At 35.5% G+C, this 21,677-nt stretch overlaps 1 protein-coding gene across 1 annotated transcript in view; it reads right to left on the bottom strand.

The window, feature by feature from the left end:
* Positions 1–20,892, bottom strand: part of Smp_144770 (hypothetical protein) — a 45,479-nt gene extending 24,587 nt beyond the window's left edge. The window contains exons 1-10 of the mRNA XM_018791046.1: positions 20,531–20,892; positions 19,652–19,892; positions 16,711–16,903; positions 12,809–13,044; positions 10,039–10,156; positions 9,123–9,237; positions 6,956–7,121; positions 4,180–4,335; positions 2,806–2,965; positions 1,026–1,206 (exon numbers count right to left, since the gene is read on the bottom strand). Of these exons, the coding sequence (XP_018645753.1) occupies positions 1,026–1,206; positions 2,806–2,965; positions 4,180–4,335; positions 6,956–7,121; positions 9,123–9,237; positions 10,039–10,156; positions 12,809–13,044; positions 16,711–16,903; positions 19,652–19,876 (1,550 nt within the window). The 5' untranslated portion in view covers positions 19,877–19,892; positions 20,531–20,892. The remainder of the gene's footprint in view (positions 1–1,025; positions 1,207–2,805; positions 2,966–4,179; positions 4,336–6,955; positions 7,122–9,122; positions 9,238–10,038; positions 10,157–12,808; positions 13,045–16,710; positions 16,904–19,651; positions 19,893–20,530) is intronic.
* Between the last annotated feature and the right edge of the window lie 785 nt (positions 20,893–21,677).

Below are 21,677 nucleotides of genomic sequence, written 5' to 3'. Positions count from 1 at the left end.
AAAAATATTAAAACTCACGGATAAAAACTAATTTCAAATACAGCAATCTTCATAACATCTCTCTCTATGTTAGTAATATGTTTGTGGTCGCTAGTCATGAATGGCTAGTTCCCAGATGGATTTCCAAAATCATACAGAGGAACTGTGATCACTGGATTTTTTAATTTGTCAGAAAAGAGGCATTTGGTATCTGTTACAGCATATCACTAATTGGCTGGATTTGGAAATGTTAAGACTTGGATATTGCTTTAGTGGACTTGAAGTATTGTAAAAACTACTGTGAAGTCTGAATTTGATAAAATCTGAAGTTGTAGGGTGTGGACTGCTGAAGAGTACTAATTACATAACGCAAATTCGACACATACAAAGAAAAATGAATGTGACGAAAAATTCTTTGCCTCACTAGGGTCATCATTGAAAACTGTCGGAATAAGTGAAGACACTCAACAGGAAATAAGACAAACCATAGTACCACTAACTCGACGGAAGAAATACAACACCCAATTAACTACACAAGAGCAAAAAGCCTTAAAGAAACTCAGAACTAGAGATATTGTCATATTCCCAGAGGACAAAGGACGCGCTACAGTGATTATGGACAAGGAAGATTATATCAGGAAAGCCAAAAAATGACTGTGTGTAACTCCGAATGATGTTTAATTACTGGAGACAAAAAGTCACTGGACTCCATTTAGGATTCCATGAAACTCTTGCTAATCCATAAAATGACTAGGCACAGTAACAATGAGAAGCCATCGAGTTCAAAAATTAAAAAAACTGGATGAAATAACGTGATTTTGGATCAGAGCTCGAAGATTTTGAAATTGATCATGTGTACGCACTCATGGATGAATGAAAATGATTTAAGAAATCAATTACACGATAAAACAATCCCAATAGTGTTTTTCATAGTTTTAAAATTATTCTGGTTAATCTCATCGAATGTCAAAGAAAGCAAAGACAAACATTTGATAATGACCACACAAACTATTAACCAAAAGAAGATTAAAAGGAAAGAAACTTACAAAAAGCCAGCTAAGTAAATATGCAATTGATATCGTAATACAAAGCATAGACTACGAGCACGTTCCATAACAAGAACTAATCCGATTAATGTGGTCCAAAAACGTGTACCCGTAGAACCAAAAAAGAATATTGCAAATTGTATGTAATTTAACCAATGAGCTGGTTGACTCAGTTTTCCACCTAATTTTAGTAAAACAATGAGGAAATCACAGAAGAACTCATTGAATGGGAAGATGATAGAGAATAGTCAATTTGTAATATACAAATAATGAATAAAAAGAGTATAGCCAAGAATATATTACACAGTGAATAAATGTTGCAACAAATATTATTCTAAGGCGTGTGAATCGTTTTTATTTATGACTACAATAGTTGGTGCTTTAATATAACTCATCTATGACATACGAAATCTCACGTATTCAGCTTTAAATGAGAGTTACTGATGTTAGACGGCTATCCAAATCGAAATATTTAAAGTGAAGTTCTGACCTGAGACTTACAGTTTAGAAGTCTAATGCTTTAATCATTTAGCCACAGTGATTGATATGAGCTAATATATTTCTCAGTTTTCAATTATTTAAAAAATTAACCAGGAAATCTAGCAATCCTTCCCAAAACACAACTGACCAACATTCAGAGATATAGGTAAAGTCATGTCAAATCTTGACTTGACCACAATGAACTTTGTTCCGTTCAGTGGTGATGCAGAGGATTACTTCACAACATGCTTCATATCAAGGATCTTGGTGAAAAATTCACTGAAAACCAAAAGCATCAGGAGAATGTTTCGTCCCGCTATGGAACTCTTCAGTAGTGCACCTCTGGGGGTCGGACACAGGATTTTCAGATGTGAAAGCGAGTATTTGAATTCTACAGTGAGCCAGAATTCTATGAGGACGGCCAACAGGTGAACTTGAGGAAGCTTTAAGAAACTCAGAAAGAGCCGAGGATATTCCCACCCAATCATCTTTTGGAAGAACATTCCAGAATCCCAACATGTAGCTTTCCTATTGGACAAAAGCTAAAAAACACTGTATGAGGGTTGGATGACTATAATGATGATTTCGGTTTTGCTACAAAATATAAATACTTGAGAGTTTTGCACCTTGTTTGACATTGTTGGAATAGCATTCCTTCTCACTAATCTTTTGTCTCCTCATTTGCGACTTGGAGGGTTCTAGCGTTCGAGTGCCCAAGTAGTAAGCGGTATAGCAAGAATCTAAGCTCTACATATAACACTTCCAATGGTTTGCATTTTAAAATTCAATCAAATGGCGATACTGTTTAGTCACCTTCGATATATACACAATACACCTTCACCAACTTAGTCCATTCAGGTTCACAACAACAACGAAATGGACTTATACTCATATTTCTTGACAAAACACAATTTATACTAGTTGATCATATCATGTTTGTCTAATCCTTAGCGCTGACCGAATCCTATACAAACATGAGATTAAGAGACTACTTCGCGACTAAGTACTGCAAATATCTCAGTCATATAGGTCGGTCGAGATGTAAATAACTTATTGATCACATCATGTCATTAAATGTGATACTGAGTGATGCTAGTTTAGTTCCTACGGGGAGAATCAGTCCTTTCGAGATTCCAGGTATATCTCTATAACAAGTTCCACCCAGATAAAACAGAGTTCTATTTCAACGATTGCCTACAACTAGCCTATAAGTTAGCCAATTACAAGTATGGGTATAACATGTCAATGTTCAATAAACAACAACAAAATTTTTCAAAATTTAATAATTTGTATAACAAACCGTTTACACTTCCTTCAATGCCATAATAATAATAATTTACGAAACGACCGAGTAATAATCCAGTACAAGCGAATAGCACACAAATTAAATGACATAAAGTGAATCGATTAGGAACTCGAATAGCCTTCCGACTAAAAAAAAGCACACCCAATGTCCAAATCTAGTAGTTTTAAAATGAATAGTCAAAGCAAGTTAGAGGTTTTTAGTTTAAAAAACAAACAAACACGATACTTCAGCTTATACAAATAGACACAGAAAACGTTTAAACTCAAATTATTCCCAGAGTTTTCAAACCCTTAATGTGTGTGTTGTTTACAACAATTTCGGTCACTTTACTGTTTATTTAGTGGGCTAGTGGAGGATATTGAAGTGCAATTTTTCCTAAGGTTTTCACTTCAAGAGAGTGAAATTGTCAGTGTAGCACAGTCGAAAATGCCGTATGAAAAACACAAGTAAAGCGAAAGTTAGGGCATAAAAAGAAACCTCTATGATGATTACACCCTAATATCCGGCACTCGCCCATGTAAAAGTGGTTTCGTATGCTGAAAACTGAAAACAGGGCGAATAACTTCAGTCGATTGTTGAAGAACGCTAAACCAACAAAATATGCAGAACAAACAATTTTCTAGGTTCTGCATTTCTCATTGGTAATATTTAGGTGGTTCGATAACGCTTGAGGACAGATTTTCATCACATGCCGACAACACCTAGCCATAAAACTAAGAACAAAGGAGTCTTAGACGTTTCCTTTGTTCTAGTAGCGGGTACATACAATTATCTTATAAGTTACAGAATTCAAAGCCATTAGGGTCAATGGAAAGGGTGATATACATACACTTTAAAGTCGGTATCCACATTTCGCAGCTTGATACGCTTGACTTCACGTATTAAAACTTTTCTCGAAGCCTTCAGGGAAAATTATCAAGTAGTTAATCACTAATAAGTGTAGAATTAGTCAAGAGCCTTGAACCAATCTCTGCGAATAGCTTGATTAAATATTTAGAATCTTTATTTGTATACCTAAGAACATTTCTCAAGTCACATCCGTTATCTACAATCTTTTCTACCACTACTAACACCGTTAATATGTATGCACTACTCTGCCACCTCTTTGTGTTGATGTGGTACAGAGTCTTGAACTGACGCACATATGTACTAGGTTCCCCGTTGTGTATGACTGATTGATTAACATTCAATGTCTATTGAAATGGGTAATAATAAAATCACTGTGAATTTCCTGAATGACATGTGGTCTTTTTCGTGAACTAGATGGGTCTTTGCAAATAGTCGGTGTATATCTTATTATTAAAAATAAAAAACTCTGATAAAATACCATTTTTACAACATACAAACAAAACTGATTTGTACACTTACACAGCATACAATACTAATCCACGAAATATCTTCAACAGTTCTACCAAGTATATTTGCATAATCACTTGGTGCTGCGTTGTACAATGCAATAATACGTGCAAAAATAAACATAATTGGTACGCATAGGAATGTTCCCAAGACAAGACCAACACCGATCTGTACGTGTATATCCCAACCACGCACATAATTAGATAGTGTGAAGTAAAAAAAGTAATGAATAATAACAAATGATTACAGTGACCATAGAAGAATAAATTTCATCAGTTTTAACCGTCAACAAAGAAGAGATAGGAACTTTAAAGTATACACTCAATGGAAGTCATGTAATTTTAGGTGTCAATCGTTAACAAATATACTATGGAGTCGAGAGTATGCATGATTACGGGCTAGGAATTTACTTTACCCTATAAATTATTGACTATTGTGATTTTGGACAACTGCATCGCAACAGTGGCTTGATGACTTTGAAGTAGCAAGTCCGTATTTTCAAAGATAATGTAAGTCTTCAAAATTGACGAGCTATTATTTTATTATATAATGGGCCTTAATGGTACATCAAAGTCATTTAAAAGACAAATATACAGTTAGGGTGTTTGTTATGTGCTACTCTTTTAGGATTATGAGGCGTAGCTGTCAAGATTGGCTGAATACGACCATATTTATGTGATCATGTGGAAGTTTGAAGGAGATCTACAGTGGTATGCAAGATAGATAATCAACTTAGGGTTCAAAGTTGAGTTTAATAGACTGAAATAAAGTCATTTTTATTAAAACCATGAACCAATCAATGTTAGATCATCATCAAAAACCTGGGAGCATCAGATCGTCTATTTGTCTTAGTATAGGATTCCCTATCAGTGCGTAGCCACAATCACGCTCAAGAGAATCGAGTTCAGAACCTCCGGTCTCGCACGAACGCCTAACTTCTACATCACTGAGTCGGCATCCATCGATGTTAATACTTGACTTCAATCAATCCATGATATTGCACAACCGTCTTTAATTGTCTTTGGTGGTAAATACCTCACACCACACACGGATCTACAACATTGATCAAGGTTAGATATCAACATCGTTGGATGCCGGCTCAGTGGTTTCGAGTTCGCACGCGAGGTCGAATGTCCTGGGTTTGACCCCTCCATGCGGGATCTTGAATGTGCACTACTGAGGAGTAACGCACTAAGAAGAGGCGCCCGCATAGTGCTACCACGTTTCCAGTGGTGGTTTACCTTGGATCGGTCCATGATTTTAATGAGACTGATGAAAAGAGGATTACAGAAGGCAGACGTACCAACTTCGTGAATAATGGATGACTCAGTCTCCATGAGCATGAAAGAGATTCAAGTAAGCTTATGGACATACATGTATTAGTATAAATACGTGTATAACATGTGCATGATATGATAGATGGAAAAATGACACGCTTTTGTTCAAATGTCAAAACAAATCACGAAGGCATGTGATAACAGAGATCTGTTACACATCAAAGGAAAAATACTTATTATGTATGATGATACAGGCATAAACTATTGCTCTACTCTCCCTCTATCATTTCACCTCTTATATTTGTCATTTGGGTCAATATTGTATGCAGTACAAAAAAGTGCATTTCCATTCAATAAAGCGACGACAAATTGTAATGTAACACATCTTCATTTCATTCAATTCTGTTGTCGTTTTGTTTTTTTCTTTTTGTCATCTATAAATTGATGCACTTTTATACAAAAATACTCTGTGTTGTTCTGTGCGTGTGTGTGTGTGTATTAAACAGTTAGTTTTGCACTGTTCAATTCGTGATTAATTCCTACTGTGTTCATCTCTTTATTTGTAATAAACAGGGAGTTAATTATAAGCAATGGAAAATCTGTTAAATATGTAGATCGGTTCAAGTTGCTACACAGTATGTATAAGTAAAATGGAAGGAAATTATGAAGACAAATATCCGTTGTAGAAGTAGTAACAGTATCAGTAGTGATCGAAAAAGATTAAAGGTGAGGGTATTATACGAGGAAAATAAATGGATATGTGAAATAGGAATTGTAAATAAGACAAACGAATTAATTCATCCGCACTACGACGATTGATTATTAGCTGTAAACCGAGAGAATTCAATTGAGTCATTAATCTCTTTCAGGTAACGTTCTTTGATAAAACAGTAATAATAATAATAGTGGCTTAATGAGAAATGAACTTAATACTTAATCATAAAGTTATACCAGCTTGGTGAATTTAAACACCAATTCCATCCAAGGCATGGTTAATTTTCATCACAACTATTAAGCTTACATGTATTAACTCAACATTCACTGGCTTCATAAAATGCTCGAATTTATCGGTCTTTTTCTCTACTCCAGCCTTTTGGTTTAAACATTGACTATAAACTCGTAATATATAAGGCAATTGCGTCAATCAGTATAATTGATAAAGTGATCTGTTCATGTGCCTATTAGTGAATAGCTTCAAGAGGACATTCCTTCAGTTCTAGTGAAAAGCTCTGATCAGTGGAGTTCAACCGTGTCGAGTGTGAGGTAGTTACCACCAAAGACAATGGAAGACGGTTGGAAAAACAACAGGCCATAAATTTGATCAAGTCTCTATGTCATATCATTCAGATGTCTAAACTGGAAAGTGGACATTGAGGAAAAGGTTCCAAACCGGTGACTTAGTAGGTTAACAACGAATCTGTCAACTATACACTATCGATAAAATGACAGAAAGCAGTTTTTTATACAATGAACATTAGACATAGTATACATTTATTAATATGTAAACTTACGGCCACAGGTATAACTTGATATTCAGCAGCAAATAAGTACACAGGTGGAGCTGTCGGTGTAGTACCATACAAGAAACCAAATGTAGAATAACGTAATGTTTCATTGGTCAATGCAATAGGCATCATTTGAACAACAAGTTCACGTGTAATAAAAGGAACAACCAAACTATTAAATTAAAGTGTAACAGAAAAGAGTAGAAATTAAACTTGTGATTTTGTAAACCATCTTTTTTTAAAATTAGAAAAACTACTTTAAAATTTGTAATAATACGTAAGCTGGTTTTAAAAAAGAAACGTACGTTGAATGTATTGACATTACTTCATTCATAAAATTGGGAAATAGATAACTATCATGATTAAAATATAGAACCTGGTGAAGAATTCTACAATGATAACTTCTTGGTAATCAGTATAAATTACTTCATTTTATAAGATTTCTAACAAATATAGTTTAGTCAGTCACTTATATACAACGTGCATCGGTTCAAGTTGTTACATTACATTAGCACAATGAGATAAAACTGTCAAAGTGAATTTCAGAGTAATAGAGGTAGTAACATTATATGGTAGTAGAAAAGATTAGGTATCAAAGATAAGACTCAAGGATAAGTGTCATAAATTCAGGAAACCTAAAATCCGGATATCAACTCTGAATCTCTCAAAAAGGGGAGGTGTTATATCCCGTGGAGAATTATGAATGGTAACTTTGAGGACTATTTATGAACCAATGTGATGTGTATATTTCCTATCGTATAATTGCTAAGTAACTTAACTATTCATATTCATGTTCCTCTTATTATGAGCTTTATTTTGACCTATAGACTATTATCATACGATTTACTATTCTTGAGTTATACCCAGTCTATTAATTGCTGTTCCCCCTAATCACAGCCACATTTGGCCAAACCTTGTACAAATGTTATTTTCTATTTTATGGTACGATGTGGTCAGTTTGTTTGGTAATATAAGCCCAGTATGTTTGAGAATAATGATTCATATTGCAGAGGCTGTTATTGGTGTTCTGGACTTAACTGGTTAGGCTAGGCAGAAAGCAGGACTGATAAGTACTCAAGACTGCTCATACGGCTTTTGTGTATCATTGGGCGATCAATAAATTCACTGTTTTCTAATAGGCAAGCAATCGATATAACAATAAGATGTTGTTGAAACCAAAAAAAATTATAAGGTAATTTAGAAACTTAGGAAAGAAAAAGGAGTGAATGTACTTGTGCCATTGTGAACGATTCTGAGTCATTGTCATCCAAATTCTCCGGCCATTGGTTATTATAATCACGCAGATTCGAGCCACGTAGTTAGTTTGCATATACCTACATGGCTCAGTCCAACAGTCAGCGTCTTTATGAACTGATGCTACGTCTTGATTTGACCGCCCTTAGCTTCCAACTTATTTCTACACTAACCATCACCGAGTATCAGAGTAAGCAGTGGATGACAATACTTAATACATGTCCTAAAAATCGCAATCGATAAATATACAATATCTCTTCGATCGATTAGATATCTTTACTTAGTGTCCTGCATCTAACTTCAAAACCGTTAACTCGATGGTCACAATATATAGAAGCAATGCTTTGATGACAAATATGATCGAATACTGGTTTAGTAATAAATAAATAACATATTTGTAATGTCTCAATGAGTAGAAAAATTAAATTTTCTGACGTTTCGTGACTCGTTGTAAGCCGCTTCTTCAGAGAATAAATTACCAAGTTAATTTTGCTTTGGATTGTCAATTGATATAATATTAAGTTTCTAATTCGCAAAAATTCACTAGTTCATTTCATAGGTATCTTCAATACAAATTTTAATTTAACTTCATTTGACTGGAGTCATTGACGACAACCGACTATATTTATTAAATATTACGAATTGTCTGAAATCGGAAACATGAAACATTGATTATCGACTCAGGGATCTAGAATTGACGCATTCAATGTGAGATCTGAAGGTATGGATACACACTGCTACTTAGGAGTACGCTACTAGGATAAAACAATCGTTTAATACTTTCTGTTACCAATAATTGTCTAGGTAAAATCAACTCGTTATGTGAGCGAACTTCAAATTAAACAGTTTATACAAACCTCCGAACCTATTAATACAGACTACATAGGAAGTAGACACACATCGAAGAAAGGGAACTTACAGTTTTGTCAATAGGATTGTTGTCAAAATGTAAGCTTCTCTTTGAGTGATGGTAGCCATTTTACCAACCATACCATAACCGAGTGAGAATAAGGCAGTCGCACCAAAGGAGTCAGCTTTCAAAAGACAATTAAAGAGACTACATGTATTTTTATAGTGGGCCAAGCTTGCATGCAAGGTTAAAAACACAACAAACCTTGGCAAACATCAACGAAATGGATGACAGACATGAAAAAAAATAAGACAACTGGAGTAAAACTCTACAGTCACACAAGAATATTTTAAAAATATGCTTCGAGGTCGGTTCTCCTCTCTTTAGGACATTACTAGTCAAAATTGCTATAAATTAGTATTTACCAAAGTGGTTTTTATAGAGGTTTTAAATTAGTTGCTGAAACTATCAAACATCGAAGAGAACTGGGCCATATGTGCAGATGTACTGAATAATTTACTCACTTCAAAATGAATACTTATAAATCTATAAGTGATAACTTCAACTCGCATTTAAACAAAACGACAGTTTTGTACTTAGATCGTTCTGATTCACTTAATACACAATCCAATATCAATTGATATGACAAGGTACTACTTATCTCCGCATATTACTCAATACTGAAATATCGAACAACTATGTAGTATGCGAAACCTATGCAATATAAGATTGGATCAAAGACATCGTGCTTGTCATGAGAACTGAAGGTTTTGTAATTAATATCATGTGAGGTGGGAAGGGATCATGCGAGTGAACACCTATACTAAAGGAGAGTTTCAAACTTACAGAAAACAACAAACTATAGAGTATTGATTTCCAATGATACTATAGTTTTTGATTCTTTTATCTTACTTTAAGAAAAATTACCATCATAAAAAGTTAGAAATAGTAATAATTTAGAAAAACAAAAAACAGGAACACTTACCTATAACACTGAGCAAACCATTTATATACACTGGTAACTGGTGCTTCAATATAAAATTAAAAATGATACCAATTAAAGTCATGAAAATTAAAGGATTCTTGAGAACATTGAACATAACCTATACAACAGAAACAAAACAAACAAACAAAAACAAGCGGATACATGTAGATAATAATTACAAGAAAACAATAACAGTCAGTACAATTGTAGTGTAGAAAGTTTATTGATAAACTTTAGTTAATTATACACTAATAAACGTATGAAAAGAATTAGCATCGATCTAAAAATGAAGCATAAATGTTTTTCATTTGTTAGTAAATAACAAATTTCTTGTTGAATAAACCTGATCACAAAGTAGCTGAAAAGAGATCCATTTAAAATTTAAGAATTCCGAGTCACAATTGATTTCTCAAAAGGGTGGTGATCAATGTCATGCGTGTCAAGTCCTTCCCCCTACCACCATCTTACCTCAACATAGTGCACGCAGTGTCGAGCCACCTAGACTAGTGGCCACATTGCAACTTGATCGATAGCATTCGATCAGCACTAAGAAGGACTTGACACGCATGACATTGATCACCACCCAGTGATTAATCAATTGTGATTACATCTCAGTCCTACAGGAGGTCGGTCGCGGCCCGAATAGCTCAGTGGTAACGTCTCTGACTGTGAAGTTGAGTGACAAGGGATCGAATCCGCCAGGGAGCACCAGTTCAGGTACACCTTGCTGACGAATGTCAAGTAGCACGAAACCCAGTCCAGGGTTTCCTGTTGACCACCTCCAACCACCATCTTAATAATTCCGAGTATTTATCATTAAGTAAGAAAGAGCATGGTGATCCTTTAGTAATGAGAAGGGTTCTTGAAGTCAATAGCAAAAATGGTTTAAAGTAGGCGGAAAGTTGATGTTGAGTTCTGAAAAAAATCTCAGTCATTTATGGAAACAGCGTGCCAAATAGGGTTTGAATTCTCTAATTGAGAAAAAAAATCATTACTGCTAAACTTTTAAAAGATATTAAACTGATATTAGTGGATAATTAACAACCAATAATAATAGTTACTATTTATCTACAATAGACCACAGAATGTCATTAGACACTGTGCCATTTCAATCTTCAAGGAGAGAAGAATTTAAATTTACACATGTTCAAATATCGTTCCACCAATTATTGTTCACAAAAAAAGTTCAAAGTCGAGTATTTAAGTAGGTGGTATTCAGTTTGCAAGTTGTCTACTTTATGAAATTTAATTTTTGGAGTAGGATAATGTTTTTAATAAATCAAATTAAGCCTCAAAGCTTAGTAACACATGAATCTGAATTTGAACACCACAAATTGTTTCAAAATTAATAATATCCGTGGCAGTTTGGGGTAATCTAGGTTTTATTCGAGTGAATACTTATCAACAAGTAGTTTTAACGGTGAAGGGAATTATTTTTTCCGTGTCACTCGGTGTTAAAGTGAAAAACGTTTCTTTGGGGCTACAACTTACCTCAAATAAGACTAGGATGCTTACACACTAATTGATCACGGACTGTTAAACTATTTTGTATTGAGCAGTTTTTAGTATTATATAGATTCAAGTAATCAAATGGCAATATACCTGTAGTACTTCTATGGTTACTGGCGGTCCCAAGTGCAGATAACGGAAGAGAGTTAGGCATGGGGACAACAACCCCATCCATTAGAAAAAAATATTGTTAAAAATCATTTGAACTATTCACACTCTACCTTGGGATTTGAAGAGTCTTCATTTTGAAGAATTATGAGGCCTTCTGGTGAAAACCGATATTCTTATGAAGTTACGAGGCCGATTCAGATGAAGACACCCAGTGTACCAACAGCCCTTCCAACGAAAAGCCTCTACATAAACAAGGGGAAAACTGAGATCCTGAAACGCAACAGCGAGCAACAACCGGGTCGCATTTGATGGAGAGGCTCCGAAAAAGGTGGAAACGTTTACAGGCATCGGCACTATCATCAATAAACAAGGGGGGTTCTAATGCATATGTAAAGGCAAGGATTTGCAAAGCAAGGGCGCTATTCCTACAATGGAATATATGGAAATGAAAACAACTGCCAGCTGACGTCAAAGTCCGAATCTTCAATACAAACGCCAAGACGGTTCTATTGTACGACGAAACTTTGAGAATTCGTACAACCGTCATCAGAAAAGTACAGGTATTCATAGACGGTTGTTTGCACAAAATATTCAATATCCGTTGGTCGGATACCATAAGCTTCCAACTGAACAGGAAATTTGGAAAAGATGCTGAAAGTGGGTGGGACATTCAGAAAATCACCAAACTGCATCACGGGGCAAGCCCTGACGTGGAATTCTGAAGGCAAAAGGAAAAGAGGCAGACCGAATAACACACTGCATCGGGGAGTCGAGTCAGACATGAAAAGGATGAACGGCGCTTGGGAACAACTAAAAAGGAGAGGTTGAGACAGAGTTGGTTGGAGAATCCTGGTCGGCGGTCTATGCTCCGAGGAGGCATGTAGGTAACCTGTTCACTAGTCCACATGAATTGACATAATCTACATAATATGCCTTTACTTGGCTATTTTTCCTATGGATATTCATGGATGGTTCATGATACTACACCTGGTCGCTAAAACCAAGGCACGTGGAATGGGGTTCGAATGTGTGAACTAGCGGTTGAGAAGGCTGAACTCCTTAACCACTCCTAAGTTGCTCCATCACAATAACAAATATTGAATATATGTAGTTAAATACAAAAAGTGTTGGTTCAATAGAAAAGCCTTACCTGTGTCAATTGCTGGCATCGACCACGTGATCGGATTGAATTCGAGCTTTTACCATCTATTAATTGTCTTTTATCAGTATCAACATCTTCACTATGAATTAACGGTTTAAGCTCACTGCTAGCTAGTCTGACTCGTTCTAGCTCCAGCAGAAAATAAGCGAATGGATTAAGAACAACCAGTTGGACTGGCGCAAATAAATAGACATAACTAGCCAAATCAGGGAAAAGAGCATAGACTAAAAGTTAAGAAAAAAAAGAGAGAAATAAAGAGATGGTCATTTAATGAAAATATGACGGCAGAATGTATCTGACCAGTAATGTGAGTTGTTGATTCAGGACAGATTTGTATCAACACCTAGAAAGGCTGAAGGGAGTGCTAGTTAAGTAGTTGAGTGCATTTTCCACTTCATTTGTCCTTGAAGTTTCATAACCCTTAATGTGCTAGTAACTGGAAAAACCTTGCCACCGACACATAACACATAACACTCGCTTAGATTTTACCAACTTCTGTCACCTGTTGAGCAAGGAAGACATCTGTCTGTTTATCAAACAATGAATACACTAGACATCATTCCTGTCTTACTTTATAGCTGTGATATAAGACGTTTCTAGGATAGAGGATATCCATAGTTACTCTTATTTGATCATAAACATATTCGAATCGTTGATGGCACATAGCAGAACAGTCAGGTAAGTATTACTGCAGAGGTTAAACGTAGGGCCATAGGTAAATATTGCAAGTAAGTTGAGACTACGAAGTGATCGATTGACTGAGTAGTCGAGACATAAGTCACAGGTGCCCAACCACTAGTTACGACGATGCTCAGGGTTGGATGGAGTAGAAACAATTTGAAATAAATAAAATATTTGTAATATCCCAATGAGTAGAAAAATTAGATTTTCTGACGTTTCGTGACTCAGTGTAAGTCACTTCTTCTTCTGAGAACAACTAACCAAATTAACATTTAAACTTGGATTAATGTTAATTTGGTTATTTATTCTCTGAAGAAGTGGCTTACACTGAGTCACGAAACGTCAGGAAATCTAATTTTTCTACTCATTGTGATATTACAAATATATTATTTATTTATAACAATCTACCCAATGCTCAATTTACTCAAAATTATCAAATTTGAAATAAAATTAGGGAACGTCAAACCAAGATGTAGTATCAGTCTGTTGAGTCACTCACTGTTGATATGAACTATGTTTGAAGGTGCAGATGATCTGTTCAGGGTTTACATGATAATCATGATCGATAGTTGAAGGCTATTAGCGACATTTCAAAATCAATCTCAGCCAGTCAGTCACAAAGTAGAACGTGTACTTATGTACATCGGTTCAAGTTGCCATACACCATTAGCACAGAGAGATGAATTTGTCAGGCAAAATCTCAGAATAGTAGATATAGTAACATTATTAGAAGTAATATGAAAGATTAGGTGTTGAGGATACGACTGGAAAAGAAAATATCAATTAGTGAGATAAAAAAAGGGTTATGAGGAATTCAAAATTTTAGGATTTGGGGGGAGACGAAGAGTGGATGTGCCTGTACCATTGCAAACGATTATGAGACATTTCATTAAAAAGTCACTAACCATTGGTTACGATAATCACGAGGACCCCAACCAGGTAGTCTGTGCTTATTAACATGGCTATGTCCAATTGCCAGTGACTTCATGGACTGATGCCATGTTTTGATTTGGCCGTCCCTAACATTTTTATAGTCTGCTCCTGCACCAGAAAACATCACTCGTCGAGGTAGGTAGTGGTTGAGCAAAAACAACATGTCCAAATCACCTCAGTTGATGATTTACTATCTCATCAATTGATTTATCATATTTGCCTAGTATTCTATTCCTAACCCAGGCATTCCTTATTCCGTGTCTATAAAATACACGAGTAGTGTTTCATGGACACCTATGGTCGAATACCAGTAAGCCACGAATATTCTTTACTCTTCATAGCCACTTCTTGCGTCCACAAAGTAAAATAGAGTGAACTGCTGTGCAGTTAACTAGCCCTTTGGTTGGAAGATGGACATTTCACCTACGCCATAAGTGACGCAATTTGGTAAAAGCCAGTCGGGCCTTCTGAGTCGATCTTAGTGATACAGATGTATTTATTCCTCATCTTTTTTTGTAGATGTTGAACTTCGTTGTTAATTCAGATTTCTTATTTTATTCCTTCTGTCTGGACCATATTCTCTAAAGTTGGTTTTTGTTACTATCAATGATAATAATATTGTGCTATTTGTCTTGATAATTTCTTTTCATCATATTGATGTAGTGTGACAGCTAAGATTGGTGCATATCTGAGCCATGTTTTACATTGATTAAGACTGATTGGATGTAATTGTTAACAAACTATATGATGAGCCAATTACCTGTAGAGATTTGTCTAACACATGATACATAGCAATTTTCACTAAACTATCCAGAGAAGCAATCTTACAGACAAGGAATATGTCACTGAAACTATAATGATTGTAAATGTCAAGTCACTGGATGAAAAGTAAAAAGATTTTGATTAAAATCCCCAAAAAAACTTATGATTTCTATGGTAAGAAAACAGTTATTGCAGTTCCATTTACGGAGAATTATTCAAAGGATGTTTGTTGTTCAATATCAGTGGCTACTAATGTTTTCTCGACATCATCGATTTTGCAACATCTAACGTTCTTTACCATGGTTCACCACATGAATGACGGGTGTTCAGTGGTTATGGTGTTCAAGTTTCTGTCACTAAATACTTAGAATGAGTTCATAGGTTGGAAGAATTTAGATAGCGTAGAATAAAACTAAGCCTAGTCATTGATATATTCACCTATTATCTCAACATAACACGTTTCAATCACTGTTCTTTTACATATTTCTTATTGTTTAATAACGTCTTTCAATGACTTCGTTATTTTTGCCGATCTTCTATCCATCACGCAGTTCGGAACTGCAGTTACGTGAAGTGATTACCTACTGTATTATGTGCTTTACACTTATCAGTTCAGAAAATGGAGAAAATGGCTGAATTCTGAATGCGGTTAGTAAACAAATAACCGAGGAACTGTCATAGTGAATTAAGATTGTATCTTTATTTTGCCTGACTATTATCCACCTTGTGTGACTGACTGATTTTGACGCAATGTTCACGTATTCGAACTCTGTCGCTCCTACCTTGGCACAGCGATCCCGTTGGCCTATTGTAATGCCTTAGTCAAGGTATGTTGGTTGGGGCACATTCCTTAAGGTTTAGCCAAACCACATAGGTTGGGTAGACAGAGTAAAGACGGAAAACATCAAGTATTAAACCTGAAGATGAAGTCTTAACGTTGACTGTAATGTCATGTGAGAGCATTAGGGCATTTTCCGCGGATGACCAGCGTCCTCAGAGACAACCTTCTTACAAACGAAAGGATAAGTTGAAAAAGTATTTCCAATCTGACAAAAAAGAACATTCACCTTCTTGTGCTATTGGTTTCTGGTTCTGATGGTGTTTAAAAAGTAAGGAGCTAATGTAGAGAACATAGAAAGGTAACATGTGAACGACTTCTAGTAGTTGACTTTTAGGTTTGGGTTTCAATTTACAGGTCGTCAACACCAATCAAATCCTTCAAAAAGAGATGTACTGTCAGGGTGTGAAGAAACAGGTAGTATTATAAGTCCAAATATACACACAAACCAGAACTTACACAACAGGCGTAGCTTATAACCTAATAAACGAATATAAAATCGTTTGCTTATTAAAATGATTTATTTTTCTTACTTAAAACACTCGTTATTAGGTACACTTAAAGTCTATTTTAAAACTAACAAGCGAGTATATAACAACGAAATCTATCATTTAAATATCCAAAAGCAAGTTAGTTTTACTAATTAACGGAAAATATTATATTATAAACAACTCACGTATAGGATAAGCTAATGCTACATCATTGGTCTGAGATACAAACATAGCAACAATAGCAGCTATGCCCAGATGAAAACGTCGACTAATTAAGAACGTGAACGTAATTGCCATTATAAAACCGATCACTTTACTGATAGATATAGCCATAACGAAGAACCAACAAACACTATAAAAATTAATTGTTACCATGGCCTAGAATAAATCAATAAATTTTTCAGTAAGATAAAAGTAGGATGATAGTGACTGTACGCCAACAACTGATTTATCAAGGGAAAATGGAAAAAACAAGACAATCAACTGATCAATTACTGTTTTAGTTGTTCGTAAGGTATAACATGATTAGTACAGCAGAGCACTATGGTATATATCACAAAATGTATGTGAGTGAGTGTTTGCGGAGCGAGTTATTTATGTTCCTGATTAAGTTTAGTGAGACTTGTATGAGCGCTTTTAAACTGTTTGGATGTCCAAGCCAAAGTAAATGATTTCCTTAGAGTTGTTCCTTAGGTCTTTAACTCAAGGGTCTAACTCGCGAAGTAGGAGTAAGTCGAAAGATCAATACCTATGGTTGTTAGTTATTAAAAAAGGTTCAGAAATCATTTGTTCGGTGCCTGAGAGCCTACGCGACTAATAAGCAAGAAATCAGAGTTCGCTGACCTTACCACACAGACCTTTGTTATCCGCCATCCCAATTTAACTGTCAGACGTTTGCTTTCGATATATTGCTCTTATAGACCCTTTCCCACTGTGAAGACAGAGACCACAAAAACTATTAAAAAGGATCGAAATAATGTGGTAGCAATGACAGAAAGACTAAAACTTGTAGATATGGTTTTAAAAAACGTTATTTATTTATTTAGACACATAGAAATTGGTACAATGAGGCACTAAATAGATATACGACACATAAATCATGCGACTTGTATGAGAGCTGGGATACTGCCCGGATACCCGAACCGAAGAAGGTGGTTTTCTTAGGGGGGTCACACCCCGAGCCTTTGACTTTGAGGTCCAATCCACAAGGTAGTGGAGCAACGTAGGGAAATGCAGCCCCATGATAGTCGGTGACCAACAATAGGTTCATACGCCATTTGTTTCCTTAGGATCCTGGAGCCCATGTGCATCATTAGTTTGGAATGAGGGTTTTCCAACTCCCCTAAGTGGACTTCGTATCCACTAGCCCGGTTAAAGCACCGAGCATTCGCTTTTCGTCCTCTCAGCTTCATAAACAACATTGTCGCCACGAGAAGGTAAAGTTGTAACGTATATACAAAGGGATATTAAAATTCAAGATTGAGGAGATAAAAACAAAATGCATCTGGGCAATTTTAAACAATTCTAAGCTACTGAGCTCAAGGCTTAAAGCCACCGGTGACAGTTATTACGCGGATCTCAACCGGGTAATTTGTATCCATCTACATAGCTCAGACAAACAGTCAGCAACTTCATGGATTGATGCCATATTTTGGTTTGGTAACTTCTAGCTCTTTTACAACCTACTTCTGCACTAGCAAGCATCAGTCGTCGAGGTAGGCGGCCGTTAGGCTAATGTACCAACCACCTCATTCAATGAAGATTTAAAACTTTATCTACCGGTATCCCACCTTTTTTAAGTACCCTACGCTTAACCCCTTAAATTGCATACCCGGTGGTTCCACAAAACACGGGAAATGATTTAAAGACACCTATTATCAAAAGCTTTGGACCTGTACGTATCTCCTAGCAGTGGAAATTAATAAAAAGGATAAAACAGAATGACAGAGACAGGGTGTTCTGGAAGGTAAATTGCAGCCACATGTCTCAAATCATATTTTCCGCATTTTGCCGGTTATTCCTCTGAAGTACTCTCTACGTTACTTTCACAACTCTTCTGAATATATATTCAACAACTGGTCTTTCATGACTGATCACTGTTTCCTTTTCTAAAAATATATTTCAACTGTATAATAATTTTAGATAAAAATCTATTATACTAAACCGTATCAGAGCGTAAATGAAGCTGTACGGCATGACAAACACATTAATAAGACCAGATATTTTTCACTAAAAATCTATCCCTTTATGATTAAAGAAGAAATCCGTTCAGGTTATGTGAATACACAAATTCATTAGCAGTAAAATAATTTTATGATGTTCTGACATATTTTGTTGGATTTATGTAAGTTATTATGAAACATCAGTATATAGAAACCATACATCAAAAGCACACCTAGAAATATCAGAGTAACCGTGACCCTGAATATTTCCCTTCTAAGTATGATGCTTCAAATTGTGTTAGTTACGCTTGTGTATATACTGAAGAAATGATTAAGTCAGTGAATCGGTGTTTAAGTTTGTGAGCTTATAGTCTATAAGTACTCATTTGCGTTGGTCAGATAATTAAAATTAGCTGGGACTAGAGTACAAAAAGATTAAGACAATTTCTATTCAGCAAGACAAATATTGTAGTTGTATGAAATGATCATAGTGTATGGGACTTACTATGACAAAGAAAGAACGTACCTCATTGAACTTCTAAATTGACTAGCCTTTTCTGAAAGGTATGTACTAATATGGAAAGATGTGCAAAGTAATACCTCTATATTCCTGTAACCTGAAGTAGTTTTCTGTTGATCGTGTTGGTCATACTATATTCCCACTTTTAATTATTGCAATTTACTAATGTTATTAGGACAAGAATAAACATTTTATTTTCTATGACACTAACTTTATACACTACAAGTAAGTCGTGACAGTTGTATAGTATAATGAAGTATACCTTCAGAAAATGAGGTATTTTGTGAAATATGAGGAAAGGAATGCATAAATATTTAATTTTCAAATACCGAACTAGATGTACGTTAGGATGCACAAACCAATCAGTAGTGAGTCACCTAATAGAAAAGCTCTAGTGGAACTAGAAAATTAAAAAAATAACTGGTAAATCATGAAAAGACTTACGCGAAAAAATACAGTGGGTAAAGCGAATCTAGTGACATAGAGGTTAAGTCCTTTAGCTTGGGATTCAGAAAAAATCTTCAGACGGCCAGCAATATAACCCAAGAGAATTACACCAAAACACTGAGTAAGCACTGGAACCAACTCACTGAATACTTCATCATAGTTAGCTGTCGAATTAGTAGCAGTATGAAAAGATGATCTTATCAACGTAGATTTGTTGTCCATGTCTCCGAAAAATGAACTGAGATAAAAATTTAAAAAAAATATGTGGTCTGCTTGTTAGTTATCCTCTTTTACATATCGTTTTAGAACTAGACGAGACCATAATTCATTGACGAACCAATCATATCTAACATAACATATTATGGATTTTGGCGAGAAATCCATCTATTAATATTGGCTAAATAGCATTTCGGCATTATAGGTGATGTCAGTGGGTGACGAAAACACTGAATCTAACTTCCAACCCTGACATCCGACGGTAGTCCCTAATCCGAATACCTAATATTAATCTACAACCATCATTTAACTATAGTAAGCAGGTAATCATTCTTACGGTCACTGTAGTGTCCTTCAAAAGTTGTCCATGAATTATAAACGCACCAATAAAAATCAACTAATTTTGAAAGACCTTACTGATTGATATTGATAAGTATCCATGAAATCTATCGGCATTCAACATCACAAATATGTTATATATAATGGGTATAAATGGTTCTTATATTTGCTATTTTTGGCGATGAGCTCGAATGAATATTTTTCAGCTGGTAGAGAAACAATTATCGGTTAAGCCTACAGTAATAGATATCAAATACATATTAGGCATACGATGCGTAGACAAATAAGTTAGGAATTATGTTAGGGACCAACAACACTTACTTATATTACACGAAAACCCTTCTTTTTCAGTTTTTGCAGGACACAACCTTGAACGAAGAAAATCTGACGTCAATTTCACCTTCTTCTAGCTCATCAAAGCCATAAAGTGAGTTGTAGCAGCTTTTGCTCATACAAAGCCGAATACATTTAGTATGTTCGAGTGAAGAGCTATTGTGTTCTAGTGGGCAAGTATCACTACAGTTTGATGCAACTTTCTGAAACAACTGTTCGTTTGTGGCTTTGCGTTTATACTGATACACGGGAAATTTGAAGGACGACCTCGCGGAAGACCCACAAACAAGCAAAACCAAATACAGACTAAGAAGTATTGACATGCGCGGAAGGACGCAAAATTCACCTACACAACCCTAATTTGAGTGATTAAAACACACGATGACTGACTGTTTTTGAAATAAAGATCCTAGAAAATTAGACTGAACGTTATAACTATAGCGCTTTAAGAGTGTTGCTTTCATGAAAATGTCATTCAATCAGTGTTTATATTTTTGTGACTTATCAATGTTTAAATATTTTTGTGCTGGACGTGTGGAGTCCTCAAATACGACTTATGTGTAAGATAATGGATTTCAATCTGAGGTGGCTGTGAGGTTAATTTTTAATGAGTTATATCAAATAACCTACAACAAATTTCTGTTCTGTTTAAGCCCTTGTATTAACTTACCTAACAGACAATGTTATTTAGATAGTAACAATTCGCATACATCTTTGTATTGTTATGATCACCATATCACATGACAGACTGAAGCTAAAATGTTGATTGCTTAAATATCACTCGATGATACATCCTCCTCCTCATATATGTATTGAAGATACGACTTGAAGATACGATACACTTTGTTTCTAAGAGGTCGGATGCCTTGGGCATCAATAGTGTGTCCTAAAAGGTCTAAGGAAATGGTTCCGATTTGGCATTTCTGATTGTTGACAGTAATGCCATGCCTTTGGAGTCGTTCGAAAACAATGTCTAGATGCTGGAGATGTGATTCTCTGACCGGACATGCTATTAGACAGTCATCAACATACGCACGTACGAAGTTGAGACCTCGGAATACGTCGTCTATGAACCTTTGGAAGGTTTGAGCCACATTTCTTAGACCGAGAGGCATTCGTAAGAAAGCAGTTATAA

The sequence above is a fragment of the Schistosoma mansoni genome, assembly GCF_000237925.1.
Source record: "Schistosoma mansoni, WGS project CABG00000000 data, chromosome 7 unplaced supercontig 0100, strain Puerto Rico, whole genome shotgun sequence".
In the NCBI taxonomy this organism is placed as follows: Eukaryota; Metazoa; Platyhelminthes; class Trematoda; order Strigeidida; family Schistosomatidae; genus Schistosoma; species Schistosoma mansoni.
Note: the sequence above shows the minus strand (reverse complement) of the source record. Positions and strands in the feature narration are given on the sequence as shown.